Genomic DNA, 25,881 nt, shown 5'->3' with positions numbered 1-25,881 from the left:
GCTTGGTGGTAAGGAATGGTTTGTGAGTACTTGTTGTACTCCTAAGTCAGCGGTTTGACTACCCATAGAGCTCCAATTCTCTCTTTTTTTCCTTTTTGTTTTTTTAAATAAATTTACTATATGTGTAGTATATATATAAACCACTATAGCCTAAATTCTTCTTATTAATCTTATTATGATAAAAATATGTGTTGTTATGTTCCTAAAAAAAATAATTTATATATGGATTTAGATTAAGTATTTTTTTCAAAAATTGATAAAATGATTAAACAAGCAACGAGTGAGCTACTGAGCTATACTCTATCTTTCCTTCAAAAAAAAATGTTCTATCTTTCCTTCAAAAAAAAAAAGCTTCGAGTGAGCTAACATGCTATATTTTTCTTGGTTAAGCTGTTTTTTTACACTTTCCATCCTGTCACGCATCATATTTCTTTTGTTAGTGAACAATGATTAATTTTATTCGTAAGAGAGAATCAATCGTTATGTTTCATATTTTTTTTACAAATCATATAGTTGTAGTAGTATATAAAAGTATTTTTTTTTTACATTGATTTTAATTTATTATAAGTGTTTTTTTTAAGAATGATAATTTGTTCATATTAAATACATATATAGAAAAAAAATACCTCTTCTATATTAACCAAAAAAATTCTAAATATAATAGGGCCCCGATTTATTCTTTTTCCCATGGGCCCTCGAAATCTCAGAAACGGCCCTGAGCTAGTACAATCATTAATTAACATGAAATCTGCTACTAAATGATCTACATTTGCTATCTAATCTACTGCTCGGGTCGCCTCTCTATATACGTGTCTGATGCTCCATTTGTCGAACTTTTTCAATAAAATGCGAGAGTCTTCAATGATGTTTCGGATTTTCCAAGGGGTGGACTACTTGCCTGTGATTGCATTGACTATGAGTAAGTTGTCACCTTTGATTTCAATAGTTGTTCGTGGCACCCTTATGAAGTACTAGTATTTGCCTTTGTGAAGAGAAGTTGTCTCTGCGTCGAATGCCTTTGTATTCCCGAGGTTGTAGGTTGCTGCTAAAAATAGGGCACCTTTTATAGTCCCTAACGATGACGTTTGATGTTGCTGAATTGTTTTGGATCGACCCATCAAAATTTAGTTTGTAAAAATTTGGAGGGGGTACCCACACGACTAGAATATATAGAGGATGGATGATGATGATGATGTTGCCTCTGTTGGTAAGGGAGAGAAGAAGGGGGGATCTCATCGTTATAGGAGATCCTGAAGAGTAATAGATATCGATAAGGCTTCTTTATTCCTAATCATTGAACATAAATAGCGCTTTGTGGTCCATTATAATGAGATCAAAATTATCACTACTTTGGAAGATAATAGCATTTCGTTCTTTCCAAATGCTCCAAAGTAAGAAATTTTCATTGGGTGGACAAATATTTTTTGAGATAACGTAGGGCATTAATTAGGTCATGTGCAGGAAGGGAGCAGTTGAACCAAGCGGAAGTAAGAGGATGAAGCCAAAAGGAGGAAGATTTGTCAATTTAAAAACAAATTAAATGGTTATACAAGGGGTATGTGTTATTTAGAATAATTTTTTTTGTCTAAACAGAGTGTGATGAATACTCATTTGAACCTATGCCATATGTCCATACCTTATATTATGAGTATTAATATTTCACAAATCTATAATATTATTAAAACTCAAAGGGATATATAGCATGATATCACCATATCATGTTAGCATTCCTTTAGTGCATTTGGCGCCACGTGGACAATGATATGTCAAGACCTATTCATCTATAATTAACGCTAAAAATCAATGCAATAATGCAAATGTATGATAGAGTTATAATTTGAACTAAAATTTAAGAATGACATTTACCATCACACGCCTCTTAATACTTATTGTGCTTAATAGAATCTATTAAACTACATGTTGTAGCTTTCTAATTTCTCCGCGACGCTCTTTATTTCGCAACTTTGTATTAATTACAGTACTACATATATTATATCAATTAAAAAGCAACAATAACTTCATTTTTAATTTCTACTTTATTTCACTACGTAATCGTTAATGTACCTCAAATATTCCCACCATAAATTTCTCAGTTTCCTTCCTCTAATAATCAAATTGACGAGTTTTTTTTTTTTTTGGTAAAATTGGTATAAACCACCTTTTTTGAAAAAAACCACCTTTTATGTTTTTTTTTTTTTTTTTTTATATATATATATATCTACTAAACCACCTTTTAAATACCTAAATTTTTTTATTGCCCCACCCCTATTTCAAATCTAACATATTGTATCTCTACCATCCACTTCCAAATCATGAACCATAGCAAAACCTTCCCTTCCATCTCAACCATCACTTCAATAAATTTAAGGTTTGAGAATAAACAAATACTACAATTTAATTTTTGTAGCAAAATTAGGTTTGGTTTTTTAATTTAGAGTTTTACTCAATTTAGTCATGCATTTATATAGAGGGAATGGTCAAATGTTTTTTGGGGTGAAAAAATACATGATTTAGGAGCAAAAGTTGTGGGCACCTTTGACGTCTCAGTTAAATTTTTTGTCAAAATTTAAAATAGAGGTGGTGCAATCAAGAATTTTGGTACTTAAAAGGTGGTTTAGTAAATAAAAAAGGTGGTTTTTTCAAAAAAGTTGGTTTATACCAATTTTGCCTTTAAAAAAAAGAAATAATCAAAATAGAAGAAATGACGACCTACGACATCCTACGGACCAAAAACTATTTAAAGTACTTCTTTCTTCCCTAAATTACATTCCTATTTCTCTCTATTATGTGAGGAATAAATAATAGAAACATGAATTGTAATTTAGAGACGGAGCGAGTATTAAACTAGAACAGTAAAACCCCTACCTAAGCATGTAGGGGCACAAAGATATATTGACACGGTATATTATTCCATATATCAGTAAAAATTTAAAAAAAAATTACAGAATACTTGATACAAATTAAAGGAATATTTTGAGATTTGTTCAATAAAATCTTGAGCATTTAACAGAGATCGACCTTCCAAATCCACAAAATCATTTACAAATCACCACTAGGATTTGAGTATGTCATGATTCCTCATTGGACTCCAAATGTTCTGAAAATATCCAACATGATAAATACATTTAATACGGAGTGCACGCATACTACATTACTACGGTACATTATATTACATTTTTTTATCCTGTCAAAAAAAAAAAAACAAAAAAAACCTACATTTATGCTGTACTACTTGCTTGTATAGTTGCATTATCACATGAGTAAAATATTTGCTCATATCTAAACCTACATTATTTAATCATTATGTATTTTCATCAGTGGCGGAGCTAGGGTGGGTTCAAGTGGGTTCATTGAACCCACTGATTTTTTGAAAAAAATTAAAAACTTTTTTTTAAAAAAAAAAAAAAAAATCAAAATAGGTTTAAATAGAATATTTGTGTATTATATGACAGCAAGTAAAGTTGTAGCCCAGTGGTTATTTTTACCTCCCATCACACAAGAGTTTGTGGGTTCAAAACCCATAACTCACACTTTTTTTTAATTTTGTTTCCTGAGCTTTTCCTGCTTCCAGCTTTCCTCTTCCTCATCCCCCAAATTGCAAAACCCTAACTTCTTCCTCCTTCTCTTAATCTCTTCCCGTTCTTCCTCCTTCAGTCCTTCTCTTCCCGGCGCAACACGGCAGCAGTCAGCAGAACGCCAGAACACGGTGGCAGCGGCAGCGCACCAGCCACTCACCCAGCAGGCCAGCAGACCCACCGTCGTCCGTCACAGCACTGACAGCCTCACAGCCGTGTATCGGTGTATGTAGGTAAGTGAATTTGGGGATTTTTTTTTTGCAAATGTAATTTACTTCTCAATTTGGGGATTTTTTTTTGCTAAATCATTGAATACTTGAAATTCATATGCTAAATAGCTAATATACATTACGAATTGCCAATTTTTTGTAAATTGCTGAAGTTTGGTTATAATTATCTAATTTACTTCTCAAGTTCTCAAGTCATAAGATTTATAAGGATGATCGCGTGAAGGCTATTACTGTCATGTCTACATTTGAATCATTTGAATTTGTATTTATGATACATTTGATGTCCGAAATATTTGGGATTACTGATAAATTGTGTCAAGCTCTGCAAAAGGGGGACCAAGATATTGTTAATGCCATGACATATGTTAAATTGACTAAGGAGGGATTACAACAAATGAGGGACCATGGGTGGGAAGACTTTTTACATCTTGTGGTTTGTTTTTGTGTTAAACATGATGTAGAAGTTCCTACTATGGATGATATGTATGTTCCTCGTGGAAGGTCAAGACGCTTCTTTGCCAAAGTTTCAAATCTTCATCGATTTCGGGTAGAAATATTTATAAGTGTCATTGATTTACAACTCCAAGAGCTCAATAGTAGATTTGATGAAGAAAATATGGAGTTACTTATTTGTGTGTCATGCTTAAACCCGATCAATTCATTTGCGGCATTTGATATGCAAAAGTTGTTGAGACTTGCTGAGTTATATCCCAAAGAGTTTCCAACTAATGATATGACGATGACTGCACTTCGTCATGACCTTCAATTTTATATTAATGATGTGCGCCAAGATGCAAAGTTTGGAGACTTGAAGGGTATTCATGAGCTTTCTATGATGCTTGTTGAAACAAATAAGCATACTACTTACAACTTAGTTTACTTGCTTATAAGACTAGCATTGATCCTTCCGGTTGCAACTGCAAGCGTGGAACGAGTGTTTTCCTCAATGACATACGTAAAAAATAAGTTGCGAAATAGTATGGGTGATCAACTATTGAATGATAATTTAGTCACTTTTCTTGAAAGAGATTTATTTTCAAGAGTTAGTGATGATGATGTATTGGAACGCTTCCAAAGTATGAAGACTCGAAGAATGCTTCTGTAGTTTTTTTTTTTTTTTTTCATTTTTCTATGTGTAATCTATTTGTAATCTATAGTTTGAACTTATTTATGTACTGAATATTTAATTATTGTATTTTTATTCCTTTGTTAATTATGATTTCAAATTTTGGAAGTTTCGAACCCACACTTCGAAAATCCTGGTGACGCAACTGATTTTCATTAACATTTTAATTACACCGATACACCGAGTAATTCAACTTAATATCCCACATTAGTCAAACAATGTGATATCATCTCATAAAATAATAAAATAATCACATATTATATTTTCTTATCCCATCTAATTAAAATAATTAAGCAAATAAACAAACTTTCACTCCTTAAATACTTCACCTATATAAACCTCTCAACTCACAAATATTTCCATTCAACCCATTTTCTCTCATCGTACACAAACTCACACTTAGAACACCATGTCTCCACCACCCCTCGCCGCCGCCACCGTCTCCGCCACAAGCAATGTAGATACACTAACTAAACCTTCTTCTCCATTCTCTCTCCTCCCGGCGGACGTCATCCGGTCCCACATACTCCCTAGCTTAGACGGGTGTACCTTAGCTGCGGTAGGATGCGCTACACCGGAACTCCGCTCTCTTTCCTACGATGAAGAACTTTGGTCTCACATTTGTCATTCCACGTGGCCGTCTACTACTACTCCACGTCTACGCCACCTCATCTCCTCGTTTCCAGGTGGCGGTTCTAGAAGCTTCTTCTCCCTCTCATTCCCGCTTTTTCCCTCCACTCTCTCTCCTAATCCTCACCCTCCATTATCATCGTGTAAGCTCCCTGAGCAGTTAATCTCAGCCGTTGATGTTTTTTACCGTGGAAATTGCATTCTTTCTAAGGTTCAGGAGACGGAAACCGTGACCGGGTGGTTCCGGTGCTCGCCCTTAAGAGTTGACCTGGTGGGACCTAAGGAGTCTGTTCCTACGCCTATAAGAAGGCCGAGTCATGATGACACGTGTCAAGATCTATATGCTGACCTGGAGCTGAGTTGGATCGTGGTGGACCCCACGTCAAAAAGGGCGGTTAATTTGTCGAGTTTACGCCCCGTGTCGGTGGAGCGGCACTGGCTGAGCGGGGAGGTGCACGTAAGGTACGCCACCGTGGTAGGAGGTCAAGTGATGTGTAGTGTGGAGGTCACGTGCGTGGGAGGTGGTCCTGGTGGCCTCGTGTTACACGTGACTGAGGCTTGTCTAAAAATGGAAGGGATTGATGGGGCCCATTTGAATGGGAAGGATAGTTTGGTAATTTTGCAAAGGGTGTTGGAGGGTAAAAGAGGGGATTTGTATGGTAAAGGAGGTATGAAGGGGAGAGTAGATGAAGGTAGGAAGAGATACTTGGAGTTTTTGGAAAGAAAGAGACAAAGGAGGGAGAACATGATAAGAAGAGAAGGTAGATTAGATAGCATGTGTGTAGGAATTAGTGTGTGTTTATTTGTTAGTTTTCTTTACATGGTTTTTTTTTAATTAGTCTTAGCCTCGATCAGATTAGCTCATTAAACACGAATTTTAATTGCATTCCGTCTACATCACTTTACTCGTCCTGTTGTGGTTTCATATGTTAGCTACAATGTAAAAAAGATATCATAAAAGTTAAAGTTCATCCCATAGTACCATAAAGACGCTGAAAATCAGCCAAATTGCTAATTTATTTTGTTTTGTACATGTTTTGTCACCCTTATTTTTAAGGTCTATTTGGAGACCTTGGGTCTATATAAGGACATACTATGAAAAATGAGTATATACATACAAATGAAAAAAATAAACTAGTTAATGACGTTTTTAGCAAATTTGAGGAATTGTATTAGGGTGCTCAAATTTGTTTTATTCCTCCCTTCGGAATATATTTTCTTTAAATGCTTGTACTACGATCTTATAAAGTAGGAATAGGGTAAAATAACAATATTGAAATATAGGTACATTTTGATAGATTAGTTGTCTAATCATAATTTATGGAAACATGTAATTGTCTACAAATTATGGAACAAACCAATCACAAAGTTACCAAGGCGCAAAGCTTCAAAAGACAAGGTCAATCCGTCATTCATCAATCACATTATATAGAAGTATCCAAAATATTTTGTTAATTTTGCTAACATGATTCAATTATTCAGTGAGATAAATATTTTCTTCGTCCCTAAATTTTTGCTCTATTTGATTTTTGTGGTCTCCAAGATGCATCCCATTATGATTTTATTTTTATTTTTATACGCGTAAAAATTATAAAAATAGATATTAATAAAATATACAATGACACAAATCAACAAGATCCCACATGACTATATTATTTCTTAATTCTTATAGATTAAGAGTATTTTACAGTCAAAGATTATATGGTACAAAATTTTAGGGACATAAAGTACAAGGTAGCAATTTTTAATTTTATGACGAATCATTTTAACCAGATTGGCATGCTATTCCAAAACCAACTACGTAAACCAAATACTTGGTATATGATTAGATGATTTAGATCATTGGAGTGCATCAGAAAATTCTAAAAAATTGCCGCAAATCAAAGAGGTAGTTATCAGTATATTTCAGATTTGCACCTTCCCAATTAAAAAAATACCAGTACAATTTACACCGTATTCAAACATTGTTTATTTGTCTTCTTTTTTTTTAAAAATATTTTTTTAGGGGTAAGGGGTGGGCCTCACCTTAATTTCCTATCACAGGAAATATCAAGGGGGTATTACCCACAGGGGAGGGGGGATATGAGCCTCGAACCCGGGTCATTACCTCGGGAATTGAAGCTTAGCTCCACTGAGCTATAGGCTTCTTGTTTGCACTTTAAGGCACCACATATAATCGCAATATTTCCAAAAAGATAGGGCACGCCCTTTAAGGTGTTACAATCAAATTATGATCGTGAAGCCAGCTCGTTCTACACTTGTATTTCTGCTCCAATAATATGCATAAATAATACTTCGTCTATTTTTTTTTATTATTGCACCACTTGCCTTTTTAGCAAGTTTCACAAATATTGCATTATTTTCTCTTTAAAAAATTATTTGTGTTCACACTACAAATACCAAACATACTATTGCTTTTTCATACTTACTTTTTAATTTATCAATATGTCACATGGATAATTTGTATTTTTACCTTTCTTTCTTACTTTTTTTCCACTACCAAAGTATTTGTACCCAACCCCTATGGTGCAATAATAAAAAATGGAGAAACTCTCCCCTTAAATGTACTTGGTGAGATTCAACCCCTGATCTCACGATTGCATGTCAAAAAACTAGCCAATTCTCTAGCCTGATATATCACATATATTTTACTCCATACATTGGTAGTTATGGAATTGCAATTTGTCTTTCATACTCGTGTTGGATTTTCGATATTCAAATAAGCGTATAAAATCCTTGCAAGAAAATGTAAAGATAGACGGAAAAGAATAAGACTTGCGACATGAGCTCAATCATAGGCTTCAAATACAAGCATTAAGAATCAAGTCATTATAAATGTATACAAAGCGTCTTCTTAAACAAAAAATTGTTCCGTTTATGCCTCGTTATCCTTGTCCAATTTTAGGGCAGCATCCCCGTATCTAAAATTTCAACATTCACCTGCTAGATAATTGAATAATACACACATCCAAGAACCCAACACTCATACCTACGGCATACAGGTAACAAGTAACTTTTTTTAAGGTTAAAATTTTGCATGAGAAAATTTTAAGTATTACTAGTTATAAGTTATCAGTGATTCTTTCAACAAAAAATCCATGCAAAGTGTACTGCCCCATATCAGGGGCAGGGGCAGGGGCAGGTTGTAAGTTATAATTTGGTCATGCAGTTTGCAAGGTATGCCTTTAAAATGTTTTAAATTTCCTTGGAATCAAAAGTAGGTGTAAGTCATTTCAGATGAATGACAAAGGCATGAAACAACATATAACAAGGAGAAAAACACAGCCATCTAACCCAGCTCTTTTCAAAGAAAACGTCGATGGAGCCCCCAGCAGATAGGTAGCTAAACAGCTACATAACTGTGCAATACATGTGTATATTGTGTTAAATGGCGTATTATGCTTCTAATCAGTTGCTTCACAATTTTATATCATGCAAGCTTTGATTGCCTTTTCTTGCTACCATTGGCTAGTTCAGCAGGAATAATATCATTGAAAACAGGAAATAACTTTGACTATAACTAATCAATCAGCAGAGAAACTGTATATACAACTCTCTTACCTGGACTTAAAGATATGGAAGCTTGATCAGCTTCAGCTTATTCATCTATTAATCTATACTGACAGCTGACACAATAACTACAGGCGCTTTGAAAGATGAAATTTTATCAATCTCTCAACTTAGCCGCATTGCAGCTTTTTTATGTGAAGTGCTGGCTGCTAGTCGACATTAACAAACTTCCATTGACATGAAGCAGTTGAGCCTTTCAATGATCAAAGAATAGTATACTGGATAGAGATAAAGGAATAAACAAGCCCAGGACCTAACAGCCCTGAAATTACTAGAATATCCCACCACTATAGTATACGGGTTGGTAGCTTTGTCAAAGGTACATTATGGTGTAGGTACCCAGCATCAGCATGTTAGCCAAATTGATGGGCTCATGTTATCATTACTTGATGTATTTATGCCAACAGATTCAGCATCAAGAAGCAGGTGGTCCTCGTACTATGGGCATTTCCCTATGAAACCCAGCCTCTTGCTTTGCATAATCAACAAATATAACGCGCCCATGTACTTGCTGCAAGTTTTCAACAGTTCTTATTTCCACTGCAGTCGTAAATAATGAAACACAGAGCAGCATAAAATACAGTACAGTAGTACACACATACTTTTCCATTCATCTCTGTCAAGGCTTTATCAGCTTCATCTTCTGATGCATAAGTTACAAATCCGAAACCCTTAGATCTGTCTGAGACACGATCATGTACAATTTTTGCTGTCAAAAAGAGACCACATTAGCATCACTAAACAGAAAATGAGCATAACACACCTTTTTTTGTGGGGTGGGGGGGTGGGGGGTTGTGGGTGGTGTTTATGAGTAAGACATCAGGAAGGAAGTGCAATCTGACTAGTATCTTGAGGAGGAAGACAGGTAAGTTTATTAGGATAAGAATATTATAAAAATTGAGAATAGTAGGGAGATAGAACATATGATATAAATTGATGAGATTAATCTACTTGTTTAATTTTGGATAGTGCAGTAGTGCCTAGACCTGGCAATCCTGACCCAGACCCGTTGACCCGACCCATGACCCGAAATTGACCCAAAAACATTGACCCGAAAATGACCCAAACCCAAAATTGACCCGACCCGAAAATGGAGTTGACCCGATCCTACAAGAAATGCCCCTAAATAAAATTACCTTATAATTGAACAAAAAATGTCTTGTGCCAAAAATAACTCAATTTGTTCATTTTCAACCGTAGCTAAGCTCATAAACTAAAATATACTCTATAAAATTATTGATTTGAGCTTGATCCACAAATGAAACAACCCAAACATGACCCGACCAGAATTGACCTGACCCGAATATAACTCGAATATACTTGACCCAAAATTGACCCGACCCGAACATACCCGACCCGAAAATTGACCCGATCAGGACTCGACCCGATACCTGACCCGAAGTTGACTCGAAACCCAAATCGACCCGACCCAGACCCGACCCGATGACCCATTTGCCAGGTCTAGTAGTGCCCGCCCATACTATGATATAATTTGGTGTTTTATTTGCGTCAACAATACAAATTTACAATCATCTATCAAACATTCCCAAATTCATTTCTTTCTCCCCAATTCTAAATTTCTGATTTTTATTCTATAACTGTCTTTCATTTTTTTTTTCTTTTTTTTTTTTTTTGTGGGGGGAGGGGAGGGGGCTTCAAACTCAGTTACCTTGTATCACTTGTCCATACTGAGAGAATGCTTCTGCCAGTGTCTTCTCTGTAGTATAAAATGAAAGTCCTGGAACAGAAATCAGAAGTAGGCATCTAGTCAGCCAAGAAAAGAGAAATATACAAGTACGCACAATTTAAGCAGGCAATTCCCATACTTGATTGGCAAAAGGTTATCAACAAAGTGGTCATAAAGTTGTCACAAAACGCCCTTCTCTAGAACATCAATATGAAGCATACCTTTGAAAAAAGCCTAGAGTTCTTACTTCCCTCAAAAATGTTTGTCTTTTCTTCCTTTTAGAATGATTGGACTTTCAACTTGTTTTTGACTCTTACCCCTCTGATCTTTTCCCTAAGAACTGAAGAGTGTCAAAAGTAGTTCATATTGTCCAATTTCTTAGCTCAACTGTTCCTTTACAGTTTCATCTTCTCTGTACTATCGAAAGCCATCAGCTAGTATTTCAAAAGCCCGTACACTATTTGATCAGTCTTGTTTATGCATACTGAAACCAATAGTGTTGAATGTGAGAAGTCAAGTTGTCTATGATATTAGAGTCAAAAGGCTAGGCATGGTTTGATACATTACTCTCTTGGGTAGAAGTAATGCAATGTTCATTCATTCCAGATTTCAGAACATGCCAAACTCACTAATCAAGTATGCTAGAACTCATTTTGTTGGTTTAATCAATATATAGACCAAGTCTGAACAGAATTTAAAACTCGTTTGATAAATAAGCTTGAAGACAAACATAGGGATACTTGTTCATGTATCTTCATGAACAACTTATTTAGTTATTCATGGACACTCTTTTATTAGTGTTCATGAACAACAAGCTCATTTTTTGGTTTAGGAAGATTTCTTAACTAGTTCAGTTATTGACTTATAATGTTATCTTTCTGGGAAAATCATTTTGCAAGTGATTTTCAGCTTTATGATTCAATAAGTTCTAACTATTAAATCTTTTCATCGAGCTTACATTTCTTTTTCTGAGCTCAGCTTGATTGATAAACAAGACAAGCACAAACACAACAATTCCTAACAAAACTGAAATGAATTTTTAAGATTGACTATAAGCTCGAGCATAGACTTGAGTTTAACTAAGTTAAGCTTAGAGTTTGAGTTGCTCCTTCACACCCCAAGGTATATATGGATTACACTTAAACTGAATTTGGGTGATTGGAGTATCTGAATAATCTGATGTTATTTGCATGATTCAAATATTGTGCTTTGGATAAAGGCAGAAAGATCAAGCTTGTGTGGTAAAACACCAGAAGATCAAGGTGACAAAATGTGAAACCACAGACGTATTATTATGATGTACAAAGGGGCGGAGTTTGTTGTTACCAAGACGAACATTAAAATTATTGCTCTTTCAACACCATAAATTGAGAAAAGCTTGTTACGAAAGGTCCATGGTTGTCAAAATATAACACCAAAGGATTGTCAATATAGTCCTAATCCTATATTATGCAGTGTGTACTGTGTGGTTTTGTTACTTTTGTATCTCTTCCGTAACAGTTAGTAATGCGTTTTCAATCTATATTTGGTCAATGATCTTGTCGAGAAATGTACTACAGGGTAATAATCTTTTACTTTAGAAGATTAGAACAAAGATATTAGTTAGTAATGATTTTTCAATCTATATTTGGTCATTGATCTTGTCGAGAAATGAATTACAGGGTAATAATCTTTTACTTTAGAAGATTAGAACAACTACACTCATTGAAGAAATAATCGCAGGTGATGGTTTTTAAGAAATTCGTTTGAAATACCACGAATATCTATGATTATTTATACAATTGTCAAGAACAAGCACCTCATCAGGATACACTTCATAATTCAAATAACTCGAATAATACTCGATATTAGATTAAAATGTGACCAATTAAAGTGAGACGGAATGCATAGAATACTGTATCATTCAACACTAAAGACCTAATCGAATTTCGCTTAAAAAATCACCAATTCACTCAACACCTTGCACATATCCTGAATTTAATAAAATAAAATCAGTTATACAATATGATTTCACTCAAGTTAAGCTTCAACACCAACACATTCCTAAACAAATTTCCTCAAAATTGCATCATTTTGTTCATACGATCAAAATTAAATAAATTGATGCTTTTAAAGAAGACAGTATCAAAATACGAAAAAAAATGCAAAGGAAAGACGATTGAATCAATAGAAGAGAAAGAGGAGAGAGTGAGATACCTCCGACGAAGAGTCTGGAAGCGATGCCTCTGCGAGAGAGGAGAGAATAAGGCAAGGAATTAGGGTTTCCGACGGAGTTGCTGGTCATTCTTCTGATTAGCGCCACCGCCATTTTCACATTTCTCTTATTCACCGGTCACCATTAGAGGTGTCAATTCGAATAATCGGATGGAGTTTGGGTCGGTATGTTCGGGTCGGATATGTTCGGATTAAAATTATCCTTTTAACTCGGATCGGGTTAGATCGGGTCAAATTCGGGTCAGGTCAAATTCAGGTCATGGTCTATCGAGTTCAGGTCGGATATGGGTCGGGTCAACTCTAGATCGGTTCACTTCTGGTTTGGATAAATTTGGATGGGGTTTAAAACGGGTTTAACTGGATAACTCTGGGTCGGAAGAATTTGGGTCGGGTTGATTTCGGTTCGGATGACTTCGGTTCGGTCAAGTTCGGTTTGATTAAGATAAGGTTGATCCATTGATTCATTAAATGGTCAGTTTCAATTCAATTCTTTTTTGTGTTTGGCTGGATTTTGGTCGAGCTGACCAAATTCATATCCAAATAAGGTTATTTTTAATCTAGAGATATTATTGAGTTTTTACCTTATTATTGGTTGAATATGATTATAAATTACGAAGCACGAAGTTTTAGTTTTCTCATTTGATCAAGTTATGTATAATTTTTATCTTAAAGGAAAATTGAGATTGAATAATTATCGATAACTTATCATACCTATATAAGTGAGACCAAGCTAGTAATATATTGACGACTTATAGTTACATATGGTGATATATACAAAAAAAGAATATCAATTTTTTAAGGTCATTACAAGGTTACAACTCTTCATCACTTATACAATCTTACGAGGTTATGAGTTCTGTACTATTAATTTAGTTTATTACTAATTCATTTTGTATAATGATAGGCTTATCGCGTACCTAACAAAAATAACCTAACTATTCCTTCTAACTGTGTAGTAGGCAAGTAAGGATCGAATCCAAGAGACTATGGTTCATTCAATTAATCAGACTCAATTAATCACTAAGCACGTGACCAATCAATAATGGATGATAATAATCAACTAATTTATTAAATAACACAATTAACTAGAGGAAATATTAATCAATAAACTAAAGCATCCAAGATCAAGCATCACCACGATTATGATTGATAAACTAATAAATCTACCCCCAATATATAAATCAATTGACAAGAAGAAAAGCAATCCCTAATAATAATACCAAAGGTCTCTTCCGAGTTATCAATGGCTTCCCAAATTAACTATCAAGCCTACTTCCGTGGAATCAAGCGAATAAGGGACATTAAACACCATGCCTAGATTCCTAATTATTCAATCATCTACTTCCGTGATGATCTTCAAACCCTTAATTGAAATAACCTAATCCCGTTAATACCCAACTTCCGTTGCAATAAGAACAAAGGGATGATAACAATACTAATTATCCCTAATCTAGTATTGGCATAAACACAATCAATTAAGCATGTCAATTGGGATTATTATTGGGGAATTTAAAGATCTACTTTATACATCAATCATAATCGGGCTTAGCAAGATCCCGGATTAAGGAAACTACTCACAAATCATAATTAAATCAAAAACAAGATCTAATAGAGAACACATAATTAAAGAACTATAAAATAAATAAAAGAGATGGAAAGTAAGAAATACCAAATACTTCAATTGATGATCTTGAATTCTTGAGGAACAATTAATAAAACTAGGATTAAAGATTGAAATTGCTTAAGAAAATAAAACTAGGGTTCTTGAGAGTTTTCTAGGGCTTAAGGAGAAAACTAATGAAAAACTAACTGTCTAAAAGTTAATTACAAAAGGGTATTTATACCCCCAAAAGATAATATTTCGGAAAAATAAGAAAATACGCGTTCTTGAGCTTTGCCCGGTCTGACCGGGCGGACCTCGCCCGATCGGGCGGAGGAAGGCTGCGTAAAATACGACAGTTTTCCTTCTTTGCCCGGTCTGACCGGGCGAACCTCGCCCGGTCGGGCGCGCGTAACACGTTTCGAAAATTGCATCTCATAACTTGATTTCTTCATCGCCCGGTCTGACCGGGCGAAGCCTGCCCGATCGGGCGCGCGTTGCACCGTTCAGAATTGGGCTTCTTCCTGTGAACTCCTCATTGCCCGGTCTGCCCGGGCAAGCCATGCCCGTCGGGCATTCCACATAAATTGCAGTTCTTGGCTATCAACTCTTCGAATCTACTAAAAACACGTCCAATTGCTAGAAACGCTTCATATTCCTGAAAAGCTTACTAAAACAATCGAATACACTAAAGAAGAGATTGTTAGCAAGAAATAGCTCCGTAGAGCTCAAAACCATGTAAAATCATGCAATCAAACCGGGGAAAACCATTGTATAAAACACGTATATCATATAAGATATTTGTTAGAGTTGTTAGAATTACTTTATTACTAATTCAATTTTTATATTAAAAGCTTGACATTATACATATTGATAGTTAATTGTTACCATGTACATTCTTTTTATTTGAGCATAAATTATTGCATATGTATGTAGTGTGTATATAACTGTACGATGTATAACGCCTATAATTCTAGGATAATGCACAGTTGTAGAGGAAGTAGTAATGAAGGAATGTTATGTATTTGTAAATACATAACAATGATTAAAATATTCTAAAAACACATGGTAAAGAGAGAAAAAAGGAGAGAGATAAGAAGAGAGAGCTCTTTATGTGGACCCCACCTACTTTTGGTCAGATTGTCTCACGTGATGGGTTTGTAGTAAACTTAAGACTCCGGACTATTTCTTTGTAGTAAAAAATTTAACTTATTAATAATTAGTAATTATATAGTATAAGAACTTGAATAAAAAGGTCAATAATCAATTATGGTCGGGTTAAATTCGGATCAGGTAAAAATCAAATCGAGTTAAAATTGGGTCGGGTTAATATCAGTTCGGGTCAAAACAGATCGGATCTAATCGGTTATTTGTTAGGTCAATTTCGGATCGGGTTGAGCTCGGGTCGGGTCAAATCAGTTCGGTTTGAGTTCAGGTCGGGTCAAATCAGATTCGGGTTGAGTTCAAGTCGGATCAAATCGGTGTCGGGTTAAGTTCAGATCGGGTCAAGTTCGGATTCTGGTTGAGTTCAGTTCGGTTACAGATCGGGTTTGGGTCTTGAATTTCTCGGATCAAATCGGATCGGTTATAGTTCGAAACGGATAATTTTTTTCGGGTCGGTTCGGGTTTGACACCTCTAGTCACCATTGTGTTTTTAGGAATGAATTTATGTGAACTTATTTTGTGGGCAACGCTTAGCCCAGCAAGGTGCTGGACTAGCACACAAATTTAATGAATATTAAATATTTTTGGTGGGCCCCTAATTCCTTATCTTATATTGGTGTGTATTTTGTACGTATGAACTTGTATGTCCCAAGTGTATACATACTTAGCGCGCTTTTTAAGACCGTTATAATAAGTTAGTCCGTTATTTTGCAAATGGGGTTGATTTAATTCATCCAGAGACATAGATGAGAATCTAGGGTTCTTCATCTCATCTTCATTTGTTGAATCCTCATCTTCTTCAGCCCCCATTTTCATCTTCATTTCCCAAAATTTCAGATTCTCGTTGAATCCTCATCTTCTTCAGCCCCCATTACTCATTTGTTGTCTGAATAATAAAGGGTTTTCGGGGTTAAAGATGAGGGGATAAATGGGATAATTAGGGTAAAAGCGCGTCAATTGTGAGCGGATTTAACAATGCAGACATCAATGGAGCTGATTGAAAGTGATTGTTGCTATAACTTAGTTGGCAGGAATTAGGTATGTTAACTGACTCTGTTCTTGGGATTAACTTGATTATTGGATTGGTGCATTTTTGGAATTGGAGTTTGGTCTGGAACATATATTTGTTAATCTAGCATGTATATATTAGGGTTAAAGTGCGTCCATTGTGAACGGATTTTGGTAATAATGACATTTACAATTGCTATTTTTGATCTGGATCATATATTTGTTAATCTAGCATGTTTCACAAATGACAATATTAATTATCACAAATGACAAAACTTTTTGTGACTGTGGACAATGTTGTTTATTGCTAAAATTATTGGTTAGCTAAAATTATAGGTTAGGTAATTAATTGTACATACAAATTCCATTAAAGTTTGAAATAAAACAATATTATTTATGACAGTAGACAATATTCTTTAGCTAAAATTATTGATGCTTAGCTAAAATTATAGGTTAGGTAGTTGGCATTAATTGTACAATATAATACATTGAAATCTCATGAAAGTTTGAAATAAGAGTAGGAATGCTTTAAAAACATACTAGCTTTTTATGATGACATGTGATAGAGTACTTGTTATAGATTAATTGTTAAAGATTGATTGTTTGTCACACATGTTGTTAACTTATGGAAAAATAATTTAGTGAAGGTTGAGGCAGTGATGTTAAGTTCAGAGGTTGTAGAAAATGTTTGTGTATCATTGTCTTATAGTGATGAAGGTGGTGCAATGGATTTGATAAACTTTGAGAAAGGGGCTGGTGTTGATATTGGTGAATTATGTCCATATGAAGGTGGAGTGGGGATGGATAGTGATGGAGTTGGTGGAGGTAATATGGTGAATCTGAACATAATTAAAATAGACCCACCTGAAGTGGGAATGATATTTGATTCATGGGAAGAAGCTGATATGTACTATAATGCATTTGGCAAGCAGGAAGGGTTTGGTGTGGTTCTTGGCTAAAGTGCATAAAAAAACTCTAAAAGATGGTCGCAAGGTTAAAAGGGTTGTTACATGGAAATGTGAGTGTGCAGGTTTTCCAGACACCCGAAGGAGGGTTGGTGGGAAAATATAATCTAAGGAGTTGGAAGGGGAGCCGGTTGCAACAAAGAAGTCGAAAAAAATGTGGTTGCGAAGTCGAGATTTATGTTGGTTTAAAGGATCATGGTAAGTGGGAGATAGTAAGAGTGGAGTTGAAGCATAAACCCCATCAAGTATCACCTTCAAAATCAATGCTAGTGACAAAATATAGGTTGAAGGAGTTGGAAAATATGTAGTATGTGAGGCGTAAACTGCATTTTGGAGACAATGTGGGGCTCCCCGCTGCTAATATGCACAAGTGGTTGGCTAGTGAGAGGAATGGGGTTGAGAATATGCCCTTTACTAAGAAGGCACTATAAGAAATTCGACTTTGGGCAACGACTAAACTCGAAGCCCAAAACCAATATCTCGTCGCCCAAAGTCTTGGGCGACGAATTTGGTCTAGACATGGGTCTGAAGCCCAAAGGTCGAAGCCCATTACATATTGGGCGACAAATTTGTATTTCGTTGCACAAAGGTTATTTTGTGCAACGATCAAGTTAGTTGCCTATGTGCTGTTCATTTCGTCGCCCATAATATTTTGGGCGACGAACAAGTTCGTTGCCCTATCTTTAATACGTTGGGCGACAAAGTATTTTTCGTTGCCCATAATGTTTTGGGCAACGAACTTATTCGACGCCCATCTTTGCCCCAATACGTGTTATGTCGTTGCCCATAGTACTTTGTGCAACGAAGTTACTCGTTGTCCATATTTATTGGTATCATAATTTTTTATTTTTATTTTATTTTTTATATTTTTTTTACTACGGGTACAACCTATTGAAAAACAAACTAATCTGAAAATATATTCAAATACCAAACATTTTGAATATTGACTATATGAAATAAATTTAATTTATAAATAACATACTAAGAAAATGTGTAAATTATAAGATAATCCCACTTTTTCAACAAGGTACATGATCCTTTAAAAATTAAATAACATAACACTAATTACAGACTTAATTACATCGACCCCTTCTCAACGCTGCTCATATATATCACCTTCAATAGTTGCGATCATCCATCTTTCATTGCTAGCCCATGTTATTCCTATGTAAGTGAAACATAAGTTAGTAACATCAAAATAATTATTGAGAGCATCCGAAATTTTAGAATATAAATCATGCTCAAAATCTCAAATGAAACTTTAATTTGAAGAACACTTTTGTTCTTTAGATTATTGACAGATAGTAAATTTATTCAAGTTTCCTGTCAAACAGCAACTTCAGACTGCATAGTTTGGCTCATAAAAATGACCTCAGTATTGATTAGGGGATTTTTATCCACCAATCACCGTCTGACAAGTGGACCAACCAGGTTCCGCCACGTGTCCTTCACGTAGGCCAATAGGAGCCTGCCACGTGTCAATCACAGATACGTCCTCTACGGACCAATTGAGACACGCCACGTGTCCACCCATGCCAAATGGGAAAACCGACCAACAAGGCCCAATCCTGTCTAGAGGCCCGGTCAGCCCTAGGTTTACCCTAAACCTAGAGAGTGGCACGCTTCTCAAGACTATAAATACTTAACTAATCCTCATTAAAGGGATCAAGCAATTAATCTCACCTGAAGAACAGAGAAGAACAGAAACATTACGGAACACTAATAACCGGCTAATCTCGCTAACAAAGCAGATTACCAACATTAAACACTCTCACCTAGAGAGATCTTATTACTTTAATTTCCGTATTAATTACTCCTTAATCAGGTACTAACTTGATCGTTGGAGGCGGAGCTCTCAGGAGTCTCCGTTATTTTGCAGGTACAGGCGTCCGGTTCCAGTCTCGGAATTGTAACTCTCCCGCAGGACATCAGAAAACCCCGAAACATTTGGCGCCGTCTGTGGGGATAGTACTTCAGAGATGGCATCCAAGTCTGTACCGACTCCTGAAGAGAGGCGTCCCCTAAACGACCCTCAAGTTCAGTCGGACCATGACACCGAAAGTGAATTTGAAGTTGAAACTCATACAGCTCCAGACGGGACCCTAAGGGCCCGACGTACCCGTCATACCGAAAGGAGGGAACGGGAGCATCTTCAAACAGGAAGCGAGCCAGCAGGCGCACCGCCTGCTCGGCAACAGCCGACTGATGGGTCTGCTCCCATCACAAGGAACGAACTCATGACCTTCATGAGGGACTTCAAGGGAGAGATTCAAGAGTTGATCAACAAGAAGCCGCCTGCTTCAGTCAAGGAGCAGTCGGCCAAGAAACCTTCCACTTCACTAAAGAGGAAGCCAGTTCAAGGGCGAGAGGCGACTCCTCATCCTAAATCTAGGAAGCGGGAGCCACCTACCCTTGATTTCACAAAATTCCGTTATCCTACAGGAAATAGGAAACCGGTTCATCATATTCAGCCGGACGGGTCAAAGCAAACGTTCACAGATGCTCGGCTACTGCTAGAGCAGAAGAAGAATGACCGATTGTCAGAGTCGGCTTCTACTTCAGACTTTCAAGACAGTTTGCGAAATGCCTCGATGAGGCATACTCAGTCGTACCATGAGAGTCAGTCAGGCGACACCTCCCGTCAGTCCGGCTTTCATAGTGCCCAGGCGGTACCAAACTTACCATTTGTGCCGCAACAACAGTATTTTATGCAGCCACCTCCATTTGGTGGACCTGCAGCAAAAAACGTCCAACCTATGGACTGGCAGCTACGGTTGCTTAGACTTGGTGAACAGCCGTCGGCCTTCTCCAAGGAAATTACTGAAGCCGCTCAGCCGGCCAAAGTAAAAAATGTACTAGTAGGCGCCTATGACGACACTACTAACCCAGAAGACCATCTGATGGCATTCACCAACCTGATGTACCTTCAAGGGTTGGATGATCCCACTTGGTGCAAGTGTTTCCCAGCGACTCTCAAGGGAATCGCACAGCAATGGTTCGGCAACCTGCCGACTGGTTGTGTAAACAGCTTCAGGACGCTTGCTTACTTATTTGCCTCCAACTTCGCCATGAACATCCCTGCGAAGAAAACGACCCTTGATTTGGGAACAATTCAGCAGGGCGAGAAGGAGGGGCTTCGTTCTTACATCAGGCGGTTCAACCTGATGAGAATACAGATTCAAGGGTTACCGGATGAGGTAGCTTATACTGACTTTTTTAGAGGTCTCAAAGACGGGTCTACCTTCAAATTTGATTTGGTTCGAAAAAGGGTGGCGACTCTTCAAGAGGCCTTGATTGAAGCAGAAGCCTATATACAGGCGACTGATCTGTGTACGATAAAACAGTCGGACGGGAAAAGGTTCGACAAAAGAGAAGGACGACAGAAACATTCGTCTAACAAAGATGAGAAAAGAAAAGAGGTCTGGGCGGCTGATTCCTCTAAACAGCCGGCCCAGAAAAAGAAAAAAGAATTCAAACCATACTCCCCAAAGTATGTGTTTAACAAGGATAACCAGTTTATCCTAAAAGAAATAAAGGGACGGATCTCAATTGAAAAGCCGGTCCCCATGAAGGGTTCTGCAAACAACCGGAACCAAGATAAAATCTGTGCTTATCATGATGACGTTGGTCATCACACCAATGATTGCATCAGTCTCATGCGGTACCTAGACCGCCTGGCTGAGCAAGGTGATCTTGACACTTATGTCAAGAAATCTACGGGGAACACTTCCTCAAAAATGCAGTCAGCCAAAAAGAATCAACAGGCCGACAGCTCCGATACAGATGATGCAGTCGTCTACACCATTGCAGGCGGCTTCTCAGGAGGCGGCCCCACTATTAGGGGCAACAAAGATAATATAAGGCGGTTAGATGTAAATTCCGTTCACCAAGAACGGCCGTCCAAATATACATTTCCTGAGATTGTCATCACTGAAGAGGATCTAGGAGGGGTAAGGGGGCCGCATGACGACCCTCTCGTTATTGAATGTAAAGTGGCCAACTAGAGAGTTGGCCGAATCCTCATAGATACCGGGAGCTCCTCAGATCTCATCAGCAGCAAATGTCTGTCGAAACTGAAATATCAGACGGACTGCATACATCCGGCCTCCCACCCTTTAATAGGGTTTGGAGGAGGAGTCGTCCACCCACTGGGACGAGTAGATTTGCCCATTCGCCTTGGCGAAAAAGGGGAAGGACGACACATGGTAGTCCGATTCCTAGTAGTAGAGGAACTCTCGGCCTACAACATGATTCTGGGTCGACCAACCCTGAATAAATCCAAGGCTGTTATAATCCCGTCTCTTATGTTGCTCAAGTTTGAGAGGGATAATGGAACAGTCGGCTCCCTAAGGGGAGATCAGAGGATGGCCCGAGAGTTCTATCTCTCGGATGTCAAGCCCACTGTTACGGCCACTGGGTCAAGTGGAGAAAAAACAGACCTTGACAATGTCAAGGAGAGTGCGCCTGTTCAAGAAGCAGGCGGCAAAAAGAGAAAGGCGTCCCAGACAGAGTCCGCAAGAAAAGCAAGAAAATAGCAATCATTGGCAGAGGAGCGGCCGGATGAGTTCCGCCCTCAGCCGGCTGGTGAGCATGCGGACCTGATCTTAGACGACTCACGTCCTGACCGAACAGTCAAAGTTGGGACGACTGCTCTGAGAAACCTTGGTGACGACTTTCACAACTTATTGAAAGAATACAAGGACATCTTTGCATTTGAAGTCCATGAAATGTCAGACATTAGTCCTGATCTGGCGGTACATAAACTCGCTGTGGATCCGAAAAAGAAGCCGGTACGGCAAAAGAAGCGGAACCATGGCGAAGAAAGAAGTCAGGCGGCAGCCGCCGAAGTTAAAAAATTACTTGATGCAGGGTTCATTCGGCAATGTTACTTCCCAGACTGGGTTGCAAATGTGGTGCTTATTAAAAAGCCGAATGACACCTGGCGAATGTGTGTAGACTACACAGACTTAAACAAGGCGTGCCCCAAAGACAGTTACCCTCTGCCTAAAATTGATAACCTGGTCGACTCAACAGCCGGTCATGCCTTGATGAGTTTCATGGACGCCTATTCTGGTTTCCATCAAATTCCCTTATGGAAGAAAGATCAGGAGAAGACGACCTTCGTCACTGATCAGGGGTTATACTGTTACACGGTCATGCCGTTTGGTCTCAAGAATGCCCCAGCTACCTTCCAACGAATGATAAACACTGTGTTCTTTGATCAGATTGGGAGAAACGTCGAGGCATATATTGATGATATGATTGTCAAGACTAAACTTCAGAAAGATCATCTGACGGACCTCCGAGAAACTTTCGCCACACTCAGGCGGCACCATGTCATGCTCAATCCCAAGAAATGTGTATTTGGAGTTGAGTCTGGGAAATTTCTCGGATTCCTTATCAATCAGAGAGGAATAGAAGCGAACCCTGAGAAGGTGGAGGCGGTCATCGACATGCAGTCGCCTCGTACCATCCGAGAGGTTCAGAAGTTAACAGGTTGTCTGGCGGCCTTGGGAAGATTTCTAAGCCGATCAGGCGACAAATGCCTATACTTTTTCCAGGCAATTAAGAAAAAGGCAAGGTTTGAATGGGGGCCGGATGCTGAGGCCGCCTTCCAGAAATTAAAAGTTCACTTGCATTCCTTGCCGAGGCTGGTCAGCCCTTTGCCCAAAGAGGATCTCTACATGTACCTGGCCGTCTCTGATCATGCGTTAAGCGCTGTTCTCCTTGCTGAAAGGGACGGCTGTCAGCACCCGGTCTACTTTGTCAGTCACGTACTGAAAAATGCCGAGTTGAGGTATCCCCTAGTGGAGAAATTTGGTCTTGCACTCTTCATGGCTGTTAAAAAATTGAAGCCCTACTTTTTGGCACATGCAGTCGTCGTGTATACAGACCAACCAATCAAGCGGCCCCTTACCATCATGGAGTCGTCAGGACGAATGATCAAATGGGCCATAGAAGTACAGAGCCTCGAAGTTACTTTCGAGCTTAGAAAAGCAGTGAAGGGGCAAGCCTTTGCTGACTTTATTGTAGAGATGACTCGTCCTCCTGACTCTCAAGTTCCAGACCAAGTATGGAAGGTATATGTGGACGGAAGCTCTACTTCAAATGGTTGTGGAGCAGGCGTCGTATGTCAATCTCCAGAGGGCGACAGGTTCGAGTATGCTCTACGCTTCAGTTTTCAGGCTTCAAACAATGAGGCAGAATATGAAGCTTTACTAGCCGGGATCCGCATGTGCAAGGCGGCAGGGGCAAGAAAAATAGACGCCTGTTCTGATTCACAATTGATAGTGAGTCAGTACAATGGCGAATACGAAGCAACCCATCCGGCCATGATCAAGTATTTACAGGCGGTCCGACAAGCAGTCGGCTCCCTTGAGGATTTCCATCTGATCCAAGTGCCGAGATCAGAAAACAACCAGGCGGATGCACTGTCAAAATTAGCATCATCCGCCTCCTCCGATACTCCTCGAACTGTTTTTTGGGAAGTAATGGAGAAGAGAAGCATCGAGGAAAACCCTATTGGAATCCTAGACAGAAGCTCAACCTGGATGGATTCAATCAGGGCATATCTGACAAACGGTACAATGCCGGATGATCCTCAACAGGCGGCAGCACTGAAAAAACGAGCCACCTGTTTTGAAATGATTAAGGGAGAACTTCACAAGAGGGGGTACCTTCAACCCTTCTTAAAGTGTGTTACTCCTGAAAAGGGACGAGAAATACTAGATGATCTTCACTCTGGTTACTGTGCTTCTCATATAGGTGGTAGGATGCTTGCTCAAAGGGCAAGGCGGCAGGGCTACTTTTGGCCTACTTTGGAAGCAGATGCAATGGAGATGGTGAAAAAATGTGAAAAGTGCCAAAGGTTTGGCAAATTAATTCACCGTCCGGCTACTGACCTCACTACCATTCACAGCCCACTACCGTTTGCTAAGTGGGGCATGGACATTCTGGGTCCATATACGCCTGCTACAGGCGGCAGGAGGTACATACTTGTTGCCGTTGACTACTTCACTAAATGGGTAGAGGCGGAAGCTGTAAAGGGAATCAAGATGAAAGATGTAATTTCATTCATTTGGAAAAATGTCATCACTCGGTTCGGGGTTCCCATGTCTATGGTTTTTGATAATGGTCCCCAATTTGAGACGCCTGTTCTCAAAAGCTGGTTGGGAGACCAAGGAATTGCAAATTACTTTGCATCTGTCGGCCGTCCACAAGCAAACGGCCAGGTAAAAGCCTTTAATAAAATCATCTCAGACGGTCTAAAAAAAAAGATTGAACGAGCAGGCGGCCTATGGGCGGATGAACTACCACATGTTCTCTGGGCCATTAGGACGACTAAAAAAGGGGCGACTGGAGAAACTCCATTCCTCCTAACTTATGGTGCGGAAGCTGTTCTTCCAATAGAACACTACGAGCCGACTCTTCGAGTAATGCTATATGACGAAGAGGCAAACTGGGAAGCCATGCGCCTGGCATTGGACTCACTTCCTGAAAAGAGGGGCAATGCTGTTTTGCGCCATGAGATCTATCGCCTGAGAATGACTAGATCATACAACAAAAAAGTACACAGGCGTCCACTCAAAGTGGGGGACTTTGTACTTAGAAAAATGGAAGCAGTTGGTAGGGCTAATGAGTCTGGCAAACTAACTCCCAACTGGGAAGGACCCTACCGAATCTATGAGGAAGTCAGGGACGGTACCTTCCGTCTGGAAACACCAGACGGACAACCGTTGCCTCGAACTTGGAATGTAGATAATCTTAAAAAATATTTCTTCTGAATGATGTAAAGTAAAGAGCTACTTAATAAAAGTTTGCACTTACTATTCAATTTTGTATTACGAGGGGCATGCCGTCTGTACCTTTACAGTCGGCTACTCTCCATTGAGTTTTTCACTCTATCTTCAGAGGGGCATGCCGTCTGTACCTTTACAGTCGGCTACTCTCCATTGAGTATTTTACTCACAATACTTAGCTAAAAAGATTAGGGCCTGGCCGACCCTGTGCCTAACAGGCGGCTACCCTTCTTTTACTTAGCACCTACGTTCACCAAGAACTTACCAAGGCCACCGGCCGAATGATCAGACCAGGCGCCAAGCCAACTGATCA

General features: G+C 38.4%; 3 protein-coding genes across 3 annotated transcripts; 2 read left to right on the top strand and 1 right to left on the bottom strand.

The window, feature by feature from the left end:
• The first annotated feature begins 4,040 nt into the window (after positions 1 to 4,040).
• Positions 4,041 to 4,910, top strand: LOC110695838 (zinc finger MYM-type protein 1-like). The gene has a single exon (XM_021873063.1). It carries the CDS (start codon positions 4,041 to 4,043, stop codon positions 4,908 to 4,910), a length of 870 nt encoding a protein of 289 aa, XP_021728755.1.
• A 309-nt stretch (positions 4,911 to 5,219) lies between these two features.
• On the top strand, positions 5,220 to 6,461 carry LOC110695677 (probable F-box protein At2g36090). The gene has a single exon (XM_021872910.1). It carries the CDS (start codon positions 5,341 to 5,343, stop codon positions 6,394 to 6,396), a length of 1,056 nt encoding a protein of 351 aa, XP_021728602.1. The 5' UTR covers positions 5,220 to 5,340; the 3' UTR covers positions 6,397 to 6,461.
• Positions 6,462 to 9,049: 2,588 nt separating this feature from the next.
• LOC110695676 (small RNA-binding protein 11, chloroplastic-like) lies at positions 9,050 to 13,167 on the bottom strand. Its single transcript, XM_021872909.1, has 4 exons — positions 13,015 to 13,167; positions 10,801 to 10,869; positions 9,734 to 9,840; positions 9,050 to 9,642 (listed from the first exon to the last, which is right to left on the bottom strand). The coding sequence occupies exons 1-4, from the start codon at positions 13,124 to 13,126 to the stop codon at positions 9,547 to 9,549; spliced, it is 384 nt and encodes a 127-aa protein (XP_021728601.1). The 5' UTR covers positions 13,127 to 13,167; the 3' UTR covers positions 9,050 to 9,546.
• Between the last annotated feature and the right edge of the window lie 12,714 nt (positions 13,168 to 25,881).

The sequence above is a fragment of the Chenopodium quinoa genome, unplaced genomic scaffold (genome assembly GCF_001683475.1).
Source record: "Chenopodium quinoa cultivar QQ74 unplaced genomic scaffold, ASM168347v1, whole genome shotgun sequence".
In the NCBI taxonomy this organism is placed as follows: domain Eukaryota; kingdom Viridiplantae; phylum Streptophyta; class Magnoliopsida; order Caryophyllales; family Amaranthaceae; genus Chenopodium; species Chenopodium quinoa.
Note: the sequence above shows the minus strand (reverse complement) of the source record. Positions and strands in the feature narration are given on the sequence as shown.

Bases quoted from the DNA above. Each gene is read 5' to 3' on its own strand.
- LOC110695838 (XM_021873063.1), top strand. From the start codon at position 4,041: ATGTCTACATTTGAATCATTTGAATTTGTATTTATGATACATTTGATG.
- LOC110695677 (XM_021872910.1), top strand. From the start codon at position 5,341: ATGTCTCCACCACCCCTCGCCGCCGCCACCGTCTCCGCCACAAGCAAT.
- LOC110695676 (XM_021872909.1), bottom strand. From the start codon at position 13,126: ATGGCGGTGGCGCTAATCAGAAGAATGACCAGCAACTCCGTCGGAAAC. The intron at 9,841-10,800 runs GTAACTGAGTTT...TCTTTTTGACAG, and splicing joins GTATGGACAAGTGATACAAG to CAAAAATTGTACATGATCGT. The intron at 9,643-9,733 runs GTATGTGTGTAC...GAAAACTTGCAG, and splicing joins TGACAGAGATGAATGGAAAA to CAAGTACATGGGCGCGTTAT.